This window comes from Neurospora hispaniola (assembly GCF_033458365.1).
Source record: "Neurospora hispaniola strain FGSC 10403 chromosome Unknown B0T23scaffold_2, whole genome shotgun sequence".
Lineage (NCBI taxonomy): Eukaryota > Fungi > Ascomycota > Sordariomycetes > Sordariales > Sordariaceae > Neurospora > Neurospora hispaniola.
The window spans coordinates 1,656,513-1,671,803 of NW_026944407.1; the positions used below are offsets into that span (position 1 = coordinate 1,656,513).

Below are 15,291 nucleotides of genomic sequence, written 5' to 3' on the forward strand. Positions count from 1 at the left end.
GCAACTCTTCCCGCCGGCAGTCTCGACTTCGGTCCGGCTCGTTATTAAACAAGAGGAATATCATCTCTAGACTGATAGTATCACTTTTGCCCGCAGACTACGCCGGCTAAAAAGTCTTCACCTTGGGGTTTGTTTCGTCCCATTCGAATAGGCCATCGGACCTGGACCGTGGTGCACCAAGGCTCGGCCATCCAAACAGGCGCCCGTGACACGACCGATTGAAATTGATAGAGGCGACAAAGTCGAGGAGAGACAACATCTTGCTCCTCCCACTAGCAAGAGAGGCAAACTTGGAAATCGCTGCCAGCATCTCTTGTGCCTCGGTCGCGGTTTAACTTTTTTCCTTACCAGAAAAAAAAAACTAAAACTAAAACGACCCAAGGATCGCGTCCTTCTTTCGGCGCGTCAACCAACCACCTCCAGCGCGCCTCGACTGCCTTCAAGTTCATCAAACCAAGTTGGACGTGACTGACTGAGAGCAAATTACGTACGTACCGTATCTAGTCGTTGCCACCTCATTCCTCAACATCATCTAACAATCCGCGACCCCTCAGCAAGAGTACCTTCACTACCACGAGCATCAACAGTCATTCACCATGACACGCCACAGTCGTGCAGAGGCGGATAGAATCCATCACCAAGGATTTGTTTATTTCCCATTCATGCCGCCTTCAGAGCAGTATCCTGCGCTTACCGTCACGAGAAAGTTCAGTAAGAGGATCGACCCAGAGGATGTGGATCTAACCCAGCGAGAGATGGCTGGCTTCGTTTCAGTCTACCCTCGCCTCTATCAGGTCCCGAAAACCATGCAGGGGCGGATAAGAAAATGGTACATGGCCAACCGCAAGCTGGCGGATTCTTGGCCTTTGGATGGCTTTTGGAACGCGGCCGAGGACGATGCTCATGACCATATCGTCGTCAGGGAGCCGGGAGTACCGCCTGAAGCGAAGCAAATGGCCGGGATTGAGGATTCGGGGAACGGAAAGCCTGCTAAGGAAAAGAAACCGAGGCCTCCAAAGGCAAAGAGAGAACAGCCGGTAAGTGCTAAACCATTTTGACTGATTTTGTATCCGGGCATAGCAGCGAAGAACTAACCTGTCCAACACAGTCACAACCTCCGACCAGCAACACCAGCCAGGCCACACCTTTCCCGGCAAGTGTAGTGGCAAGGTGTCCAGAGCTGGAGCAGTGGTCCCAGCAAGCGTATTTCGCTGCGGAGATTAAGGCCGCGGAACGGTCCTTTGGTTACATCCGCGGCTGGGTGGAGGATGCACAGAGTGGCGGCCGCTCGCCTTCAATCGTACAGCTGAATGAGTTAATGAACTTTGCATCGAATGCTTTGACGCGTGCATCGGAAGCCGTCAAAATATCCTCAGCGGTGGTAGAGGACCTCAAATCAACTCCCGCACCTCTTGTTCATCCTGCCTTTGTGGCATGGCAGCAGCAACAGCAACAGACTGTGAGCCAGGAAATCGATCCTCAGCCCCATGTTGAGCATAAAAAGCGGCCTTTTGAGGTAGATGACGCAGAAATGAACGAAGAGAAAGAACCGACAACTCAGACAGAACCCTCGGGAGCCGGCAAGGTCAGAAAGCTCTCAACCTATAGATCTGCACCGGAATCAAGATCAGGAGACTCAACACCGCTTCCGCATCGGGAATATGACCAAACGGGCTCCAACCTTCCCGGTTCCCAGGCTATATCTACATCAGCACCAATACATCCGGCGTTTCTTCAACAATATGCGTCTCAACAGCCCCAGCCAGTTCCCACGAATCACACCCACAGCAGCTTCATGGTGGCGCCGACGCACGGCTCATCTTTGCTATATGTGCCGATTGACAATGACAACCAGCAGCTAGAATCGGCAAGTGAAAGTGGTGGAGGCAGCGGTGGTCATGGCGACAGTAATGATGATGAAGAGGAGGAGGAGGATGAGGAGGAGGATGAGGAAGAGGAGGAAGAGGACGGAGGTGACGATGCATCGGACTAGAGATCCGATACCCTGACTCTACCGTCCACCCCACCTGTCTTCCAAAAGGTGAACAACTCAATCATCATCAATGGTAACAAAGGAGGATCGACAGAGGCAACAAGAGAAGAGAAATCGGGCGCCGGAAAGGCGTTGATCCAGTCAGCTATCGACGTATCTGCCGTCAATCCGAGTGCGCGCGAAAACACTAAAGGTTGCGATGCCGATGGAACACAAACGGATATCGCTCATGCTACAGACCTTGGTGCTGTGGATGGCGTTCGAGGTGGTTATCTTGCCAAAGTCAAGACATGGCTTGGGGCTTCGGGTGCAAGCTGATTACCCACCTTGATGAGCATCGCCCAAGAGGACGGGAAGACCCGACAGAGACAATTGCTTCTTCTTTTGTTCTCGCGGTTAGAGATCAGCGTGGGCAGGTATCTGTACTCACGCGATTTTGTCGAGGGTCCGACCTCCAGAACCGTTGTTTGTGATCGTGTGTTGATCTCCAAGCGGAATAGAACGGCGGATCCTACCACCCCGATGTTCATCAATTTTGAGATCAGACACGATAGCCTCACCCCCTTGTTTGAGTGCTGATGTTATTCTTGTCGTACTTTTTTTGCTTTTGCCAGAGCGCCAGGCTCCCGTCGAAGTGTTGAGGTTGTACTTTCTACTTCCCCATGGGCCGTGGCTCCCGCTGGAGAAGGTGTCATCGGGGCGGGTTCCAGTTCATCAGGGGCCAACACGACAGTTTGTGGGAGTACCTTAACGTCAGCCCTACGCATGTCGCAGTACATCTTGGCCGGCATATGATTCCATTGTTAGCGCGGTACTGCCACACTACAACACCGAGCAATGCCGCCATCGATTGTACGGAGATTACAGTTATCGCCACTTTGCAGTTCATCGCGCTAACCTTTTGCGTGTAAAGGCCGGCGGAGGTGGAAGCGATCAGGGCTCAAGCTCCATACCTATATAGCGTGGTTCCAATCACTGTGCTCCAATGTAGTGTGATTGGAGTCTAATTGAAATTTCATTCAGCTGGCCCCGAGCTAAGGCTCTTTGTCGTATTCGTTCAGATAGTGCTTGTGTGGGACGGTAGTTGTAGTTGAACAATTGGAGGTGATTTAGGTATAGGTGTATGGCACCTGAACCTCTTGATGTCAACAGAGTTGAAGCGTAAACATTAGGTAACGGCAACGGACGCACTGGCCGCCGGCCGGCCGGAGGACCTCGGTGAACTTCAGCACCTATGTATATAGCTTGTGCTAACCCGCTTACCTCTTCCCGCCGACCATCAACGAGTCCGACCTCATCTATTGACAGATGTCTTAATGTGGCAGCGACAACCATGGAAATCACCGCCCGCCACAGCTATCTCTAGAGGTAGAGGTAGAGGAAGGTAATGCACGTGACAGAGTTGGCACATCCTATCCATTAGTTTCAGTTTCTGCAAATCCGAATTTGCCGCGCGGCAGGACGCCGCCTTCCATAAGGTTGCTTTTGATCAGTTGATCCTTCGTTTCAGGCCTTCTAGTTCGCTCTCTTTGCTTTCGTTTGGTCGTGATTGTCAAACTGGTAAAGCTCGGTTTGGACCGGCAGCGGAACACACAAACGGGACCTCCTTGAACCTCACTTGGCTTTTTCCTTCTCCTTCACGGTCAACAATGCCCTTGCGCTTCAGTTGAATTGAAGCTTGAAAGGCGGATGGATGAATTGGATTTGTTGTTGATTTGGCCTAGTCAAGAGAAGGAAAGAAGAAACGAAGAGGGAAACCCCGAAGGAAGATCCCTGCTGAAAACTGGGGAAGTGCTAGTTTTCACGTGATCTGGAGATGTGGATCTCAACGTTGCAGGCATGGAACAACATCCAATGTCAAGTGAATTGTTGCGCGCCTGAACGGCAGATATTCGATAATCCCCGACAACTCGCATCCCGCTATTCAGCGACTCCATCTTTCATTTCACAAAGGTCGCTCACCGGTAGATGCGTTTGTCATCGTCCACCATCGGTGCTATCTCAGGCTGTCCTATTACTAGCTAACCTCCTGATCTTCGCCTAGTACGCCAGACACTTTTCTTGGGCGTGTACGGCGATGGCGGACTTAGGCTAGTAGATTCAATTCGAGATCATGGTTGTTTCGCCGTCCATGTCTCGTCTCGCCCCGATCCCACTGCACTAGGAGCAAGTGGTGGATGGGATGAGTACCAAAGAACAACAGGTGGGAGCATATGTTGCACGAGAGATCGATCGTCTCCAACATACACGAGCAGGTGGTGTGAATATACCTAGTCCGGACATTGGATGCGTCTGGTGTGAGCGTGTCCCAGACTAGTTTTTACACTACACCACCACCTGATGAGGCACGGCGAGATGTTCGGGATGTGCACTCCCCGATATTCACAGAGGGTCCGCTGTAACGCGCAAGGAAGCTCCTAGCACTTCACCGTGGCTTCACCGTCCCCGTCCCCCAAATCCCAAGTGGTTATTCCCGGTCAGGAGTGCGGAAAGATCCCATTGGCTGCCAGAGCTTGGGAACCACCAACATGGCTCGAACAAAAAAAAAGCTGGCGTTTCGTCCTTGGCGAACTGCACGCAAGCAACGAGTGCGAGCGCTAGGAATGACGACAAGACGAGTTAGAGACGTCCGCGGTGGCATGGATTACAGAGCATCGCTTGTACACCTCCGCATGGATATCAAACGTTAGCTGGATACAGCCGCCTCACAAAAAACAGGGAGCAAAGAGACGACCAGATAGCCATTTCCTGTGCAAAAATCAAGGTTATTTGCCACTCGCAAAAACCGGAGCTAACATTTACTGCCCGTGCAGAAGTGTATCGTATCTCCAGCCCCGAGGGAGTGGGACACCAGGGACACCAGGGGGCCTCCTTCAGCGGACATCTCTCTTTCTTCTTACCTTCTTTTTACGTTTAGTTCAGACTGTTGCACCCACCCCGCTCCGCTCCGCAACATTCTCGCATCGAGATACACTGGCGAGACTGCGGAATCACCCAGGCAAATTCATGATGGTGCCCTGTGGGCTTTGATGGGCGGAAGCAAACCCCCAACCCCAAACTGAACTGGCCTTGAGGAGATCTCGGTCGAACTAAGCAAGGTCAGGGGCCAGACAGGTGCGGGCTGGAGTTCTGGGCCTAGACAAGTCAGGAGAAGCCGTTGTGGACAAGATAAAAACAACACCATGCCCCTGGCTTAACCCAGCAGTTGATGAACGGTCAAATCACCGGGTTAACGCTTACACACTCGTCACCCCTAGCCTCTTGTTTTGGTCGTGTTCTACTTCCTGTCTTGCCCCTTCCAGGTCGAGTTGGCTGGTAGATATCCAATTCGGGACGAACGGGGATAACACCCTTCTTCCGACTTAGGTTATCTCATTTTAGATCTCTCCACTCTTGGGCGCAACATTTCTCACTCAACCACGACCATCGAGCCTAATACCCTTGACGACCACCACCCATTCCATTTCCACAAACTCCGGACAAGTAACCCAACCCAACCAAAAAAACACTACGAACTTCGAGGTCCTTGAGCAACAGCCATTGCCGAACACTTTAATTTCGATTCTCAGCTTGACGACAGTCCAACGACTAGGAAAGAGATACATATATCGACAAGAGCGGACATATCTTCCTTTGTGGCTCTCAACCGGCGACTTTTATACATCTCAGAGATGTCTATCATGGTGGATCCACTGCCTCGATTTTGATAATAGAAGCTTCAACGGATCTTCTCCTTCTTGTCGACAGCAAAACCCCGTGCGTTGGGCCTTCCTCGGCCCTCCCGCCAGCAGCTGGTCCCCATCGGCACCGTTTGTACCTTCATGTGCTTCAGCGGCTCCCCTCAAAGCCGCTGAGAAATGTCAGTTTACGTTCCTCCGTCTTCCAACCCTCAGGGAGCGGCGTTGCTGGCTATATTTTGGAGTATTCATGCCGCCTGCACCATCTTCGTAGGCCTTCGCTTGTACTGCAAGGTCATTCGTGGCCGCTGCCTTTGGTGGGATGATCACTTGTTAATAGTAGCTTGGGTACGCCACTCATCCATATCTTTTTCAACAACTTCATACTCTTTGCCTTGGTTCCCCCCCTTGGTAATGATTATCCAACCAGCCATTCTTGGTATTTGCAAAGACGTTTCCCCACATGGATACAGCTGACACAGTCTCATCACAAAGGCTCTACTCTTCATAAACACCGTTTTTACCACTGCCTCCGTCTTGATGGGATACGGGCTACACACTGATGCTGTACCCGGGGAAAACGAGAAGTACCTGTCTATTATCGGCGGTATCAATGGCACCACATCGGTTCTCCACGTACTGTTCAGCAAAGTATCCTTTGCCGTGACGCTTCTTCGAATCACGGATGGCTGGCTGAAGCGACTCGTCTGGTTCATCATCATCACTTTGACGCTTTGCCAAGTCAGCACCGCCCTTTTGTTTTGGCTTCTGTGCGAGCCCCCGGAGGCGACATGGAACTCTAGTATCACGAATAAAAAATGCTGGTCCCCCGACGGCCTCCTTGCCTACTCGATTGCTCTTGGAAGTGAGTATCTGACCCAAACACGCTAATCCACCCCAATTTTTTTTTACTAACTACTCCTCTCTAGTTTATTCAGCCGTGTGTGACTTCGTGCTGGCGCTTCTACCGTGGCGAATCCTTATGCGATTTCATATGTACCGAGGCGAAAAGGTTGGCGTGGCTATAGCCATGAGCATGGGGGTCTTGTATGTGAAAGGGCCCCAACCTTCAAGACTATAAGAATCCTACAGGAGCTTCGCTAATCTGATGACGAACCTCACAGTGCCGGAATCGCGGGTGCTATCAAGGTGTCGACAATCAGCCGCATAGTGAGTAATGACTTCAGCTGTAAGTTCTCCTATTCCCACACACAAAAGCCTCCGATTTTCTGGTGTGAAATCCTGCTAACCCTTGGAATAGACGAGGGATTCCTTCTGGTTGTTTGTGCCCTTGTCGAGGGGGCTTGCGCCATGATGGCTGCCTCAATACCCACCCTGAGGGCTCTGTTCCTTCACACCTTTGACCCTCCATCGCAGCCGAGCATCGATGTAGTCGTCGAAAGTGATAGATCCGCGGGGGCATCAGCACGTCGAGCCCGATCCGACTGGGACGAAAGAAAGTACAGGAACAGAAGCGACCAGAGCATCCTGGCGATACCGCCGACAAGCAGCAGCACTACGGACAGGTCGGTCGAGACAGATATCGAACGAGATCTCTCAAGACCGCTAAACAACCAGTTTGAAATGAAAGACTGGAAGTCAGCAAAGAGTTGAAGGTATACGACATGTTACGGAAAGAAGAAGGAGCAACATAATAAGAGGGTCGATATTCAAAACGGAAGATATCAGTATTTCCTCGAAAGGATGTACGGGTTATCAATTCGACGATAACATCATCTCAGTAGAGGGTGAGAGGACGGCGCGAGCAGCTCCTACTACGGAAACAGCCCCATCCCGTTGGACGAGACGCACCACAATTTCTTGCCACAATTTTTCAGGAGCATGATTGTCAACAGTCACCACTCCCAAGATCGGTGATTAGGTGCTTCGAAGATGGCCTCTGATGCAGAGGGAGACATAGCTTCAGCAATATGCTTCACACCGTGGTGTGTCTGAAAGAGACGGTCCTGCGTTTGCAGGCTTTGAGATGATGCTGTACGGATACGGTACCAGTACCCGGAGACCCTCGACAGAGAGTCGAATTTGTACCGTTTCTTGGCAACGCTCCAGCAACTCGAAGGACACTCAAACCCACCCGAGCTCTTCCAAATGATATGGAGGTAGACTCGAGAAAGTCCGCGGTCGGCAGAAACACTTGGTAACCATGCCTCGTATATCAGCCGGACGTCTTATAGGATTCGTCGGGAGACGAGGTCTAGGGGAATAACAAAAAAAAAAGAAAAAAAAAGAAAGAAAAACCTTGATAGCTGAGCCTCACCGCAGATGCACAACGGACATATCTGAAACCCCATGGGAAGGGCCCAGGTTTTTTGTTGATGCAGCTTTCGAAGTCCCAACGCGTATGTGTTGGGCCAGTCTCGAAGCGACTCGCCCAATTTGCATAGCCTACGGCAAGGTCACTTCAAGACCTGCCGAGCACGCAAATGGGTACCGAAGAGCATCCATACCGGCTGGCGACTGCGAGCTATCCCAATACGCATAGAGGAAAATACGAGGATGTTGGCAGAACGAACAAGACGAAGTGAATTTGATGGCTCAAATGATGGGATAGGAAGTTTGCCGGCCGAATGAAATCTAGGCCGACCCAGATGAGACCTGAATGTTGACTCAAGCGTACATGGACACTTGACGTTGACTGCTCACGATCCGAGAAGGGAAGATATGACGAAAGAATGCAGATGGCCGTCGGGTCAAGATGGGTTTTTTACTTTTTCTTTGGGGGGAGGAGAGGTTGGCAACCTGGTTCAGCCTGGAACAGCTGGACAACGACATCGACCACTGATATCAACGAACGACACCGCGGGGTGCAGGGACAGGACAAGGGCCTGCCAAGCGAATGGGAAGAAGGGGTTGGGATGGGTGCCCTGGCCGCATCAGGTGCTAGTAGGTTCCATTCTGTAAAGTAGTGTATGTAGCTGTTTATGAATGTGAATGAGATGAATTATACAGACCATCTTTGCTGTTGTCAGTGAGGAACGTGTGTGCCGTGGGCTTTGTGTTCACAAGCAAGCACTGAATCATCTCAAAGTTTCTCTCTGTTAATCGCGAAGATTGGGGAGGAGGGGTTACCGAGATTCGAGCTCCGTCGAGGACAGAGGTATGAAAATAGTAGCTTCCATATGGTCAGCCAGGTCTGCCGTTGGTGGTTTGTTTCAATGGGCATCTCAACCGTCCATCATGTACAAGAGAAAGAGCAGAAACGGGACAGAAAACAAAGTAAAGCTGTAAACACTTTGCGGATCACGTCCAAGTTCCGTCCCGTCCGCCCTCTTAAGCGGCTCAACCTCCAAGGGTTGGGTGTGGTTGTGGTTGGTCTGATGCTAGTGGACGCCGTCGTCAAGTGATGTCGCGACGAAGAAAAAGGATCGGGCTGGTGTGAAACAGATGACGGGCAGCTGTGACAACCTGGAACACCCCGTACCAGCTGCAGGATTTCACCACGCCAGCAGCGGTCGAACCCCGCCCCGAGGGCTACCTGCGCCAGCAGCCAGTCGGGTGAGACCGTGAGTGACGATTGAGGATTGGACGATCGCTTCATATGCTGGGTCGTTCTTTCTGTTGCGACGACATGAAGAGATGGATTGGCTGGGACTAGGTGGTATGGGGGACTGATTGCGCGCGCACAGCCCCTGGCGAAGAACCCCTCGGGCCCCTTCCACGGAGATCAAGTTGGATTACCTGCCAACCCTGTTGGGCATCTCATAGGCATGGCATATTTTTTTTTACACTTCTTTCTTCTCACCCCGTCGCAATTCTGAGTAGTGGAGACGAGATCATAGTACCTTTTCTCATTTCCATTCTTGTTTCGGTGTGTCTTTGACTGAGTACGATAAAAAAACGTCTTTGATGCTACTTCTGTTCTCTGATTCAGCATGTTGGTTGGACATCTCGAGGACTGGACGGTATCGCATATCCTATCTTGCACCAGCACTAGGTATCGAGCGATGTCTTTGCGACTTATACCCAAGGGCACCTTCCAACCCGTGATACCCCGCCGACCAGTACTAGTAGTTTCTACCTTACCACTGTTCAGCCCCTCCCGGCACATTGTACGCTACAATACTGTACCGTATTTATACCAAGAGTACGTACCGCAGCGGTTTGAAGCAGTTGGTTGCGGACACCCGACGTCGAAACCAAACGAACTCTTCCGCTTTCTTCCTGTTGCAACTACCAACCACCCTGCTATAGCAAGTACATACATCGATATGTAAGGCAGCGAGAAAGGTGATCGTAACGTGCAAGGCAAGGCACATTTCCCGTCTTACGGCGGCACTGCAGTCCGCAGCGGCTATTACTAGATAGATGACGTCCGTCCCGTCCTTGTCAAGTCGCGCGCGAAATCAAGCTCTCTTTTTTTTTCGACTTCTCGCTTTCTTCCACTTCTCATTGTGAGTAACTCGACAGACACGAGGGAATCTCGCGATCCCACTGGCGAACCACCGGACACCTACTAAACTTGCGACCAAAGCATAACGATTACCTCTTATTTCCTTATCACGAGCCCAAAACCCTTGCCCAATCTTTAGGCCCTCAAAACCCCCGCCCAACTGGTGTTTTGAACAACGACAGCAACCCACTACAGTATCCATACCGGCATTGTCATTTGTTTGGTTCGATTCTCGCCCACATACTGCCAGTACCAGCGATTGCGTTACACTTCTAGAATAACAAGAAGACCACAGGCATATCTCTCCAGGTTAGTCATAAGCTATCGTTATTGCATGGCGCGGATTTGCAATCACAGGCGCGGCGTGCTTTTGATGCTTCACGTTTCTTGGCCTGAAAATCCGCCACTGCGCGATCCGTCCAAACGCATCCAGCATCTTCGTTACTAGCCAGGGGGGAGCATCAGATGAAGGACCGGCGACGAACGTTTACTGGCGCAAACAACACACTCGATTGCCGCAGCGATTTCACTTGAGTTTGGATATCGATGCGCACGACACACAACGAGCTCAGGCAACAGTCGGCGGCCTCGATCTTCCTCCGTTGCCCCATCAACTTGTTGCACCCTTCTATGCCATGTTACTGGGCGACGAATCAGTCGCGTTTCGTCACCTGAACCTGTTTTGATGACCCAATGCCCCAAGGCATCAGGAGCTAACATGGGACTTGTCAGAGGCAGGGCAGTGAGATTTTGAGACCTTTTTGCACTCCACTACTGCCGCCGTCGCATCGCATTTTGGGCCTTCCCCACAGCCATCAACCTCTCCTTCTCCTGTCTTCACTATTAACGACAACGACTTTTGCAAGTTCGCGCACTCCAGCTGCTGTATTTCCTCACCACCAACCGATCACGACTTCGTCTTCATACCGCGCTCCGGCCCGTGTACGATAGATAGCCTGCCTTCTACATACCAACAATGAACGGATCGCAACAAGCCAAAGACAATACGGCGCAAACCTCGGCTCAAGTAGCTTCATCCCCCGCGGCGACTGCCTCCAACGGCAATCTGAACAAAAACAGCAGCAACAATACGAATAACAAGAGGAAGAAGGACGGGTTGAAGCCCATCATTACCACAGACGGTCCCGGGTAGGTGCATTGCGCTTCCTTTCATGCATACCTATATTTCGGCCTCTTTTTTGTTCCTTTTTTTTTTTTTTGTTATTTGTTTCCCCCTCCGCCCCCCCTCCTGTGACACGGCTTCGAGAAAGCATTCGTTCGGTCGGTATTTCGCTGCCCTGGAGATATGTATCAGCCCAGTGCAGTCAATGGTGTCAGCCTTCTCTTTCTTGGGCTTGGACAGCCTTTGGTTCGTCGGGCAGCCGTGTCGCTGGCCAAGTGGCGGGGTACGGTAGGCCGGGTCCATGGAGGGGAAAGCGTACCATTGGATTCATCCTGTCTAGCCAGGTTCTTCCGCGCTACGAGTTACGACAGACATGACCGCAACACGCATGGGTGTATCACTGGTAGCTTCGAGTGAAGACAGACAGAGCCCTGGGAGAGCGAAAGCGAAACCTGGAACACACAAGACTCGCGACCTCTTTGCGGCTCGTTTGTGAGCCTGTTCGTGGCTGGCTCGAGAGTGGGTGTGGCATCACTTTTCCATGTTGAGGTCACGGTGTGGTGTCCTTGGTGGCCTTGGTTCTTCCTGTGTTGCATCACGCAGCCATCCTAGCCCCCTCACGTCCTCCAAGTCCAAAAAGACTGCATCATACCGCTCCTCCTTTTCAGGGCCGACGTCCTACGTAGCCACTCCTCCCCAGCCCAACCCCAAACAAGAATTTCAGGTTACTGCCCATTTCTTATTGTTTTTATCGCGAACTCCCCCTTTGCCGTCGCCTGGCAAACCCCGGCCCGTACCTCACTCCCCCGTCTCTAGAGAGGCGCGATCATTTTAACCAAGTCGACGACATCGCAGTACAAATAAGGACAATGCTCAAGACAAGGTCCCCCCCGCTTTTGCGATTCCGCTCAGTGCACACCCCCAAACCCCAGTCCTGAAGCTGCTGAAAGTTTGGCATCTTGCGGAGAACCAGATCTAGCCCACCCAACCCTGACTAAGACCCCGCCACCTGTCCCCCCAGCCTAACTCCGCGTCGCTTGTCGCATCCCACCATCCTCCCCAATCGTGACAACACTTTGGCCAAACAACCATCGTGAACTCATATACTTACAATCGTGCTTTTTACAGGGCCGCACACTTAGCATCAGCTATGACCAACTCACCGACCTCGTCCTCTTCGGCAGCAGAGGACATCGCCGAGAACACTGCCGATGAGGAGGATCAGGAGGATTACTGCAAGGGAGGTTACCATCCGGTCACCATTGGCGAAAAGTTCAAGGACGGCAAATACACCGTAGTGCGCAAGCTCGGATGGGGCCATTTCTCGACAGTCTGGCTATCAAGAGACAACACCACCGGAAAACACGTAGCCCTCAAGGTGGTACGCTCCGCCGCCCATTACACCGAAACCGCCATCGACGAGATCAAGCTTCTCAACAAAATCGTCCAAGCGAATCCCAACCACCCCGGTCGCCGACATGTTGTCAGCCTTCTCGACTCATTCGAACACAAGGGCCCCAATGGCACCCACGTGTGCATGGTTTTCGAGGTTTTGGGAGAGAACCTCCTAGGTCTCATCAAGAGGTGGAATCACAGGGGTATTCCGATGGCTCTCGTCAAACAAATTACAAAACAGGTCCTTCTCGGGCTCGACTACCTGCACCGTGAATGTGGCATCATCCACACGGATCTCAAGCCCGAAAACGTCCTGATTGAAATTGGCGACGTTGAACAAACTGTGAAGAGGGTTGTGAAGGATGAGCCCAACGACAAAGAGAACACTCGGAATAGTCGCAGGAGACGGAGGACCCTAATTACTGGCAGCCAGCCGTTGCCTTCGCCTCTCAATGCCAGCTTCAATCAGGGATCGATGTTCCCCTCCCCAGCACCCCAGTCGCTTGGCCAGATGTTGGCGGAAGGTCAGTAGAAATGATTTGCAGAAAGTGCTATCCACGAATCTCTGACTGACATTGAACAGGTGCCAAATCGCAAGAAGGATCTCCGTTCCACAACAAGAACGGGGAGGACGACCAAAGTCGGCGTGAGAAGAGCGCCGATCTCCTGAGCAAGGAGGTTTCGGGAATTTCGCTAGATAAGACGGCCACACCCCCTGCGACTTCGGGAGACAAGCGCAACCTAGACGATATGCAGTTTGACATTATCAGTGTCAAGATTGCAGATCTCGGAAACGCATGCTGGGTCAACCACCACTTCACAAACGACATTCAGACGCGACAGTATCGGTCGCCCGAGGTCATTCTGGGTGCCAAGTGGGGTGCAAGCACGGATGTCTGGAGTATGGCTGCCATGGTACGTAAATTTGACCTGAATAATGATGTAGCGCAGATGCTAACACAAGACCACAGGTGTTCGAGCTTATCACCGGCGACTATCTTTTCGATCCGCAGTCCGGAACTAAGTATGGCAAGGACGACGACCACATCGCGCAGATTATCGAGCTTCTGGGTGCCTTCCCGAAGTCCCTTTGTCTATCCGGCAAATGGTCGCAAGAGATCTTCAACCGAAAAGGCGAGCTACGTAACATCCACCGCTTGAGGCATTGGGCGCTGCCGGATGTACTGCGTGAGAAATATCACTTCAAGGCAGAGGAAGCTCAGCGCATTGCAGACTTCCTTATGCCCATGTTGGAGCTGATACCCGAGAGACGAGCCAATGCAGGCGGTATGGCGGGACACAGCTGGCTCGAGGACACTCCTGGTATGAAGGGCATCAAGATCGACAAGGTAGAGGTCGGAAGTCGTGGTGAGGGTATAGAGGGCTGGGCAAGTGAGGTTAGGAAGCGATAAATGTTTTTGTTTCTTTTGTCGTTACGTCCGAATGTCAGACACGACCCCGGAGGCTCAAAATTCCACCGAGGACACTGGACACTTTTGGACAGAGGGGCTAGTGTGGGGAGAGGGTAGTGCATGTGACAAACAATAAGAACGAAGGGAGAGCTGGCTGGCTGGTATGGACACTCCTAGTACTCCTGAGCGGAAACACACACCTTGGAGAGAGAGCTTTATCTTTTTTTTTTTTTTTTCTGCTTCTGTTGGTATAATGCAGAAAGATGTTGGAACGCTCATTCTACCGCTGCGCTGGCAGGCAAGCTATGAATCGCAAGACAAGTGGGTACTAGACCGGAATCAGAGACATTCCTCTTCTTTGTTTCACATCCGGAAAGTCCCCTTCTTGTCGGCGGATACATAGCCTCTGCCGGCACCAGAATAAGAATTTCTACATCAGGATAAGATGCTTGCATCTATACCGTGGAAGTACATCATCTCGATCCTTGATATACCTTCCCATCCCCGTGGAACAAGAAAATATCCACACCTTACCTTACTTAGCCTTCTTCCTAGCTCGCAAGTTGGCCTTCTCAGCGAGTCGATCTAGCTTTGTCTATCATAGCTTCAGCAGAGAGCTGTTTTTCATGTTCTTTCTCGTGTGTTTATAAGGAGGAGTGTGTTTTGCATGTCTATAGCGAAAGATCAGATACCTTCGATGTTTTTCCTTATTTCAGACTAGCAAGTACATTTTAGACATTTCATTCTCACATGTTCCCCACGTCTGCGATGGATCGATAGGCTCGAGATAGGATACCGCGATACATGATAAAGCTAAGCTGTTCATAATTCTTGGATCGGTTCTTATTCGTCTATGGTTTTTCTTTTACGTTGGATATATTCCTTTTTTTTTTCTTTTTTTTTTTTTTTAAAAAAAAAAAAAATCCTTTTAGGTTGGGTCGAGTCAACATGCTACAGAGGCAGAAAAGTTAGTGATGGTCACGTTGTCCAGCGTTCACTTTGGTGCTTTCTCGTCATCTGGATATCTATAGGAATGATCAATAGAGATGTGGACCATGATTTGAAATACGAAAGACGTGAGTCTGTAAGTTATCTACTACTCTTGGCATTTCGTCGGTAGCAGGTACGTCTGTGCTAGTAATTCCATCCATTGACCCCTTTATGACCTGCTTGATAGTACTGAATCCATCAAAAGAACCAGGTGGGAACAATTATCTAGATCAGTCCATCTTTTCCGCAAGGAAAAAAAAAAACGTGTTCAAGTGTATGATGTGCAACGA

General features: G+C 51.1%; 3 protein-coding genes across 3 annotated transcripts; all 3 read left to right on the forward strand.

The window, feature by feature from the left end:
* The first annotated feature begins 256 nt into the window (after positions 1 to 256).
* B0T23DRAFT_74013 (uncharacterized protein) lies at positions 257 to 2,128 on the forward strand. The gene is made up of 3 exons (XM_062841724.1): positions 257 to 487; positions 555 to 1,037; positions 1,109 to 2,128. Exons 2-3 carry the CDS (start codon positions 597 to 599, stop codon positions 1,991 to 1,993), a joined length of 1,326 nt encoding a protein of 441 aa, XP_062695326.1. The 5' UTR covers positions 257 to 487; positions 555 to 596; the 3' UTR covers positions 1,994 to 2,128.
* A 3,722-nt stretch (positions 2,129 to 5,850) lies between these two features.
* On the forward strand, positions 5,851 to 7,284 carry B0T23DRAFT_311427 (uncharacterized protein; the record flags this gene model as incomplete). The annotated part of the gene is made up of 5 exons (XM_062834639.1): positions 5,851 to 6,018; positions 6,166 to 6,535; positions 6,600 to 6,717; positions 6,795 to 6,859; positions 6,932 to 7,284. 5 exons carry the CDS (start codon positions 5,851 to 5,853, stop codon positions 7,282 to 7,284), a joined length of 1,074 nt encoding a protein of 357 aa, XP_062695327.1.
* A 5,070-nt stretch (positions 7,285 to 12,354) lies between these two features.
* On the forward strand, positions 12,355 to 14,011 carry B0T23DRAFT_393364 (putative dis1-suppressing protein kinase dsk1; the record flags this gene model as incomplete). Its single annotated transcript, XM_062838069.1, has 3 exons — positions 12,355 to 13,123; positions 13,183 to 13,514; positions 13,571 to 14,011. The coding sequence occupies 3 exons, from the start codon at positions 12,355 to 12,357 to the stop codon at positions 14,009 to 14,011; spliced, it is 1,542 nt and encodes a 513-aa protein (XP_062695328.1).
* Between the last annotated feature and the right edge of the window lie 1,280 nt (positions 14,012 to 15,291).

Bases quoted from the DNA above. Each gene is read 5' to 3' on its own strand.
- B0T23DRAFT_74013 (XM_062841724.1), top strand. From the start codon at position 597: ATGACACGCCACAGTCGTGCAGAGGCGGATAGAATCCATCACCAAGGA. The intron at 1,038-1,108 runs GTAAGTGCTAAA...TGTCCAACACAG, and splicing joins AGGCAAAGAGAGAACAGCCG to TCACAACCTCCGACCAGCAA.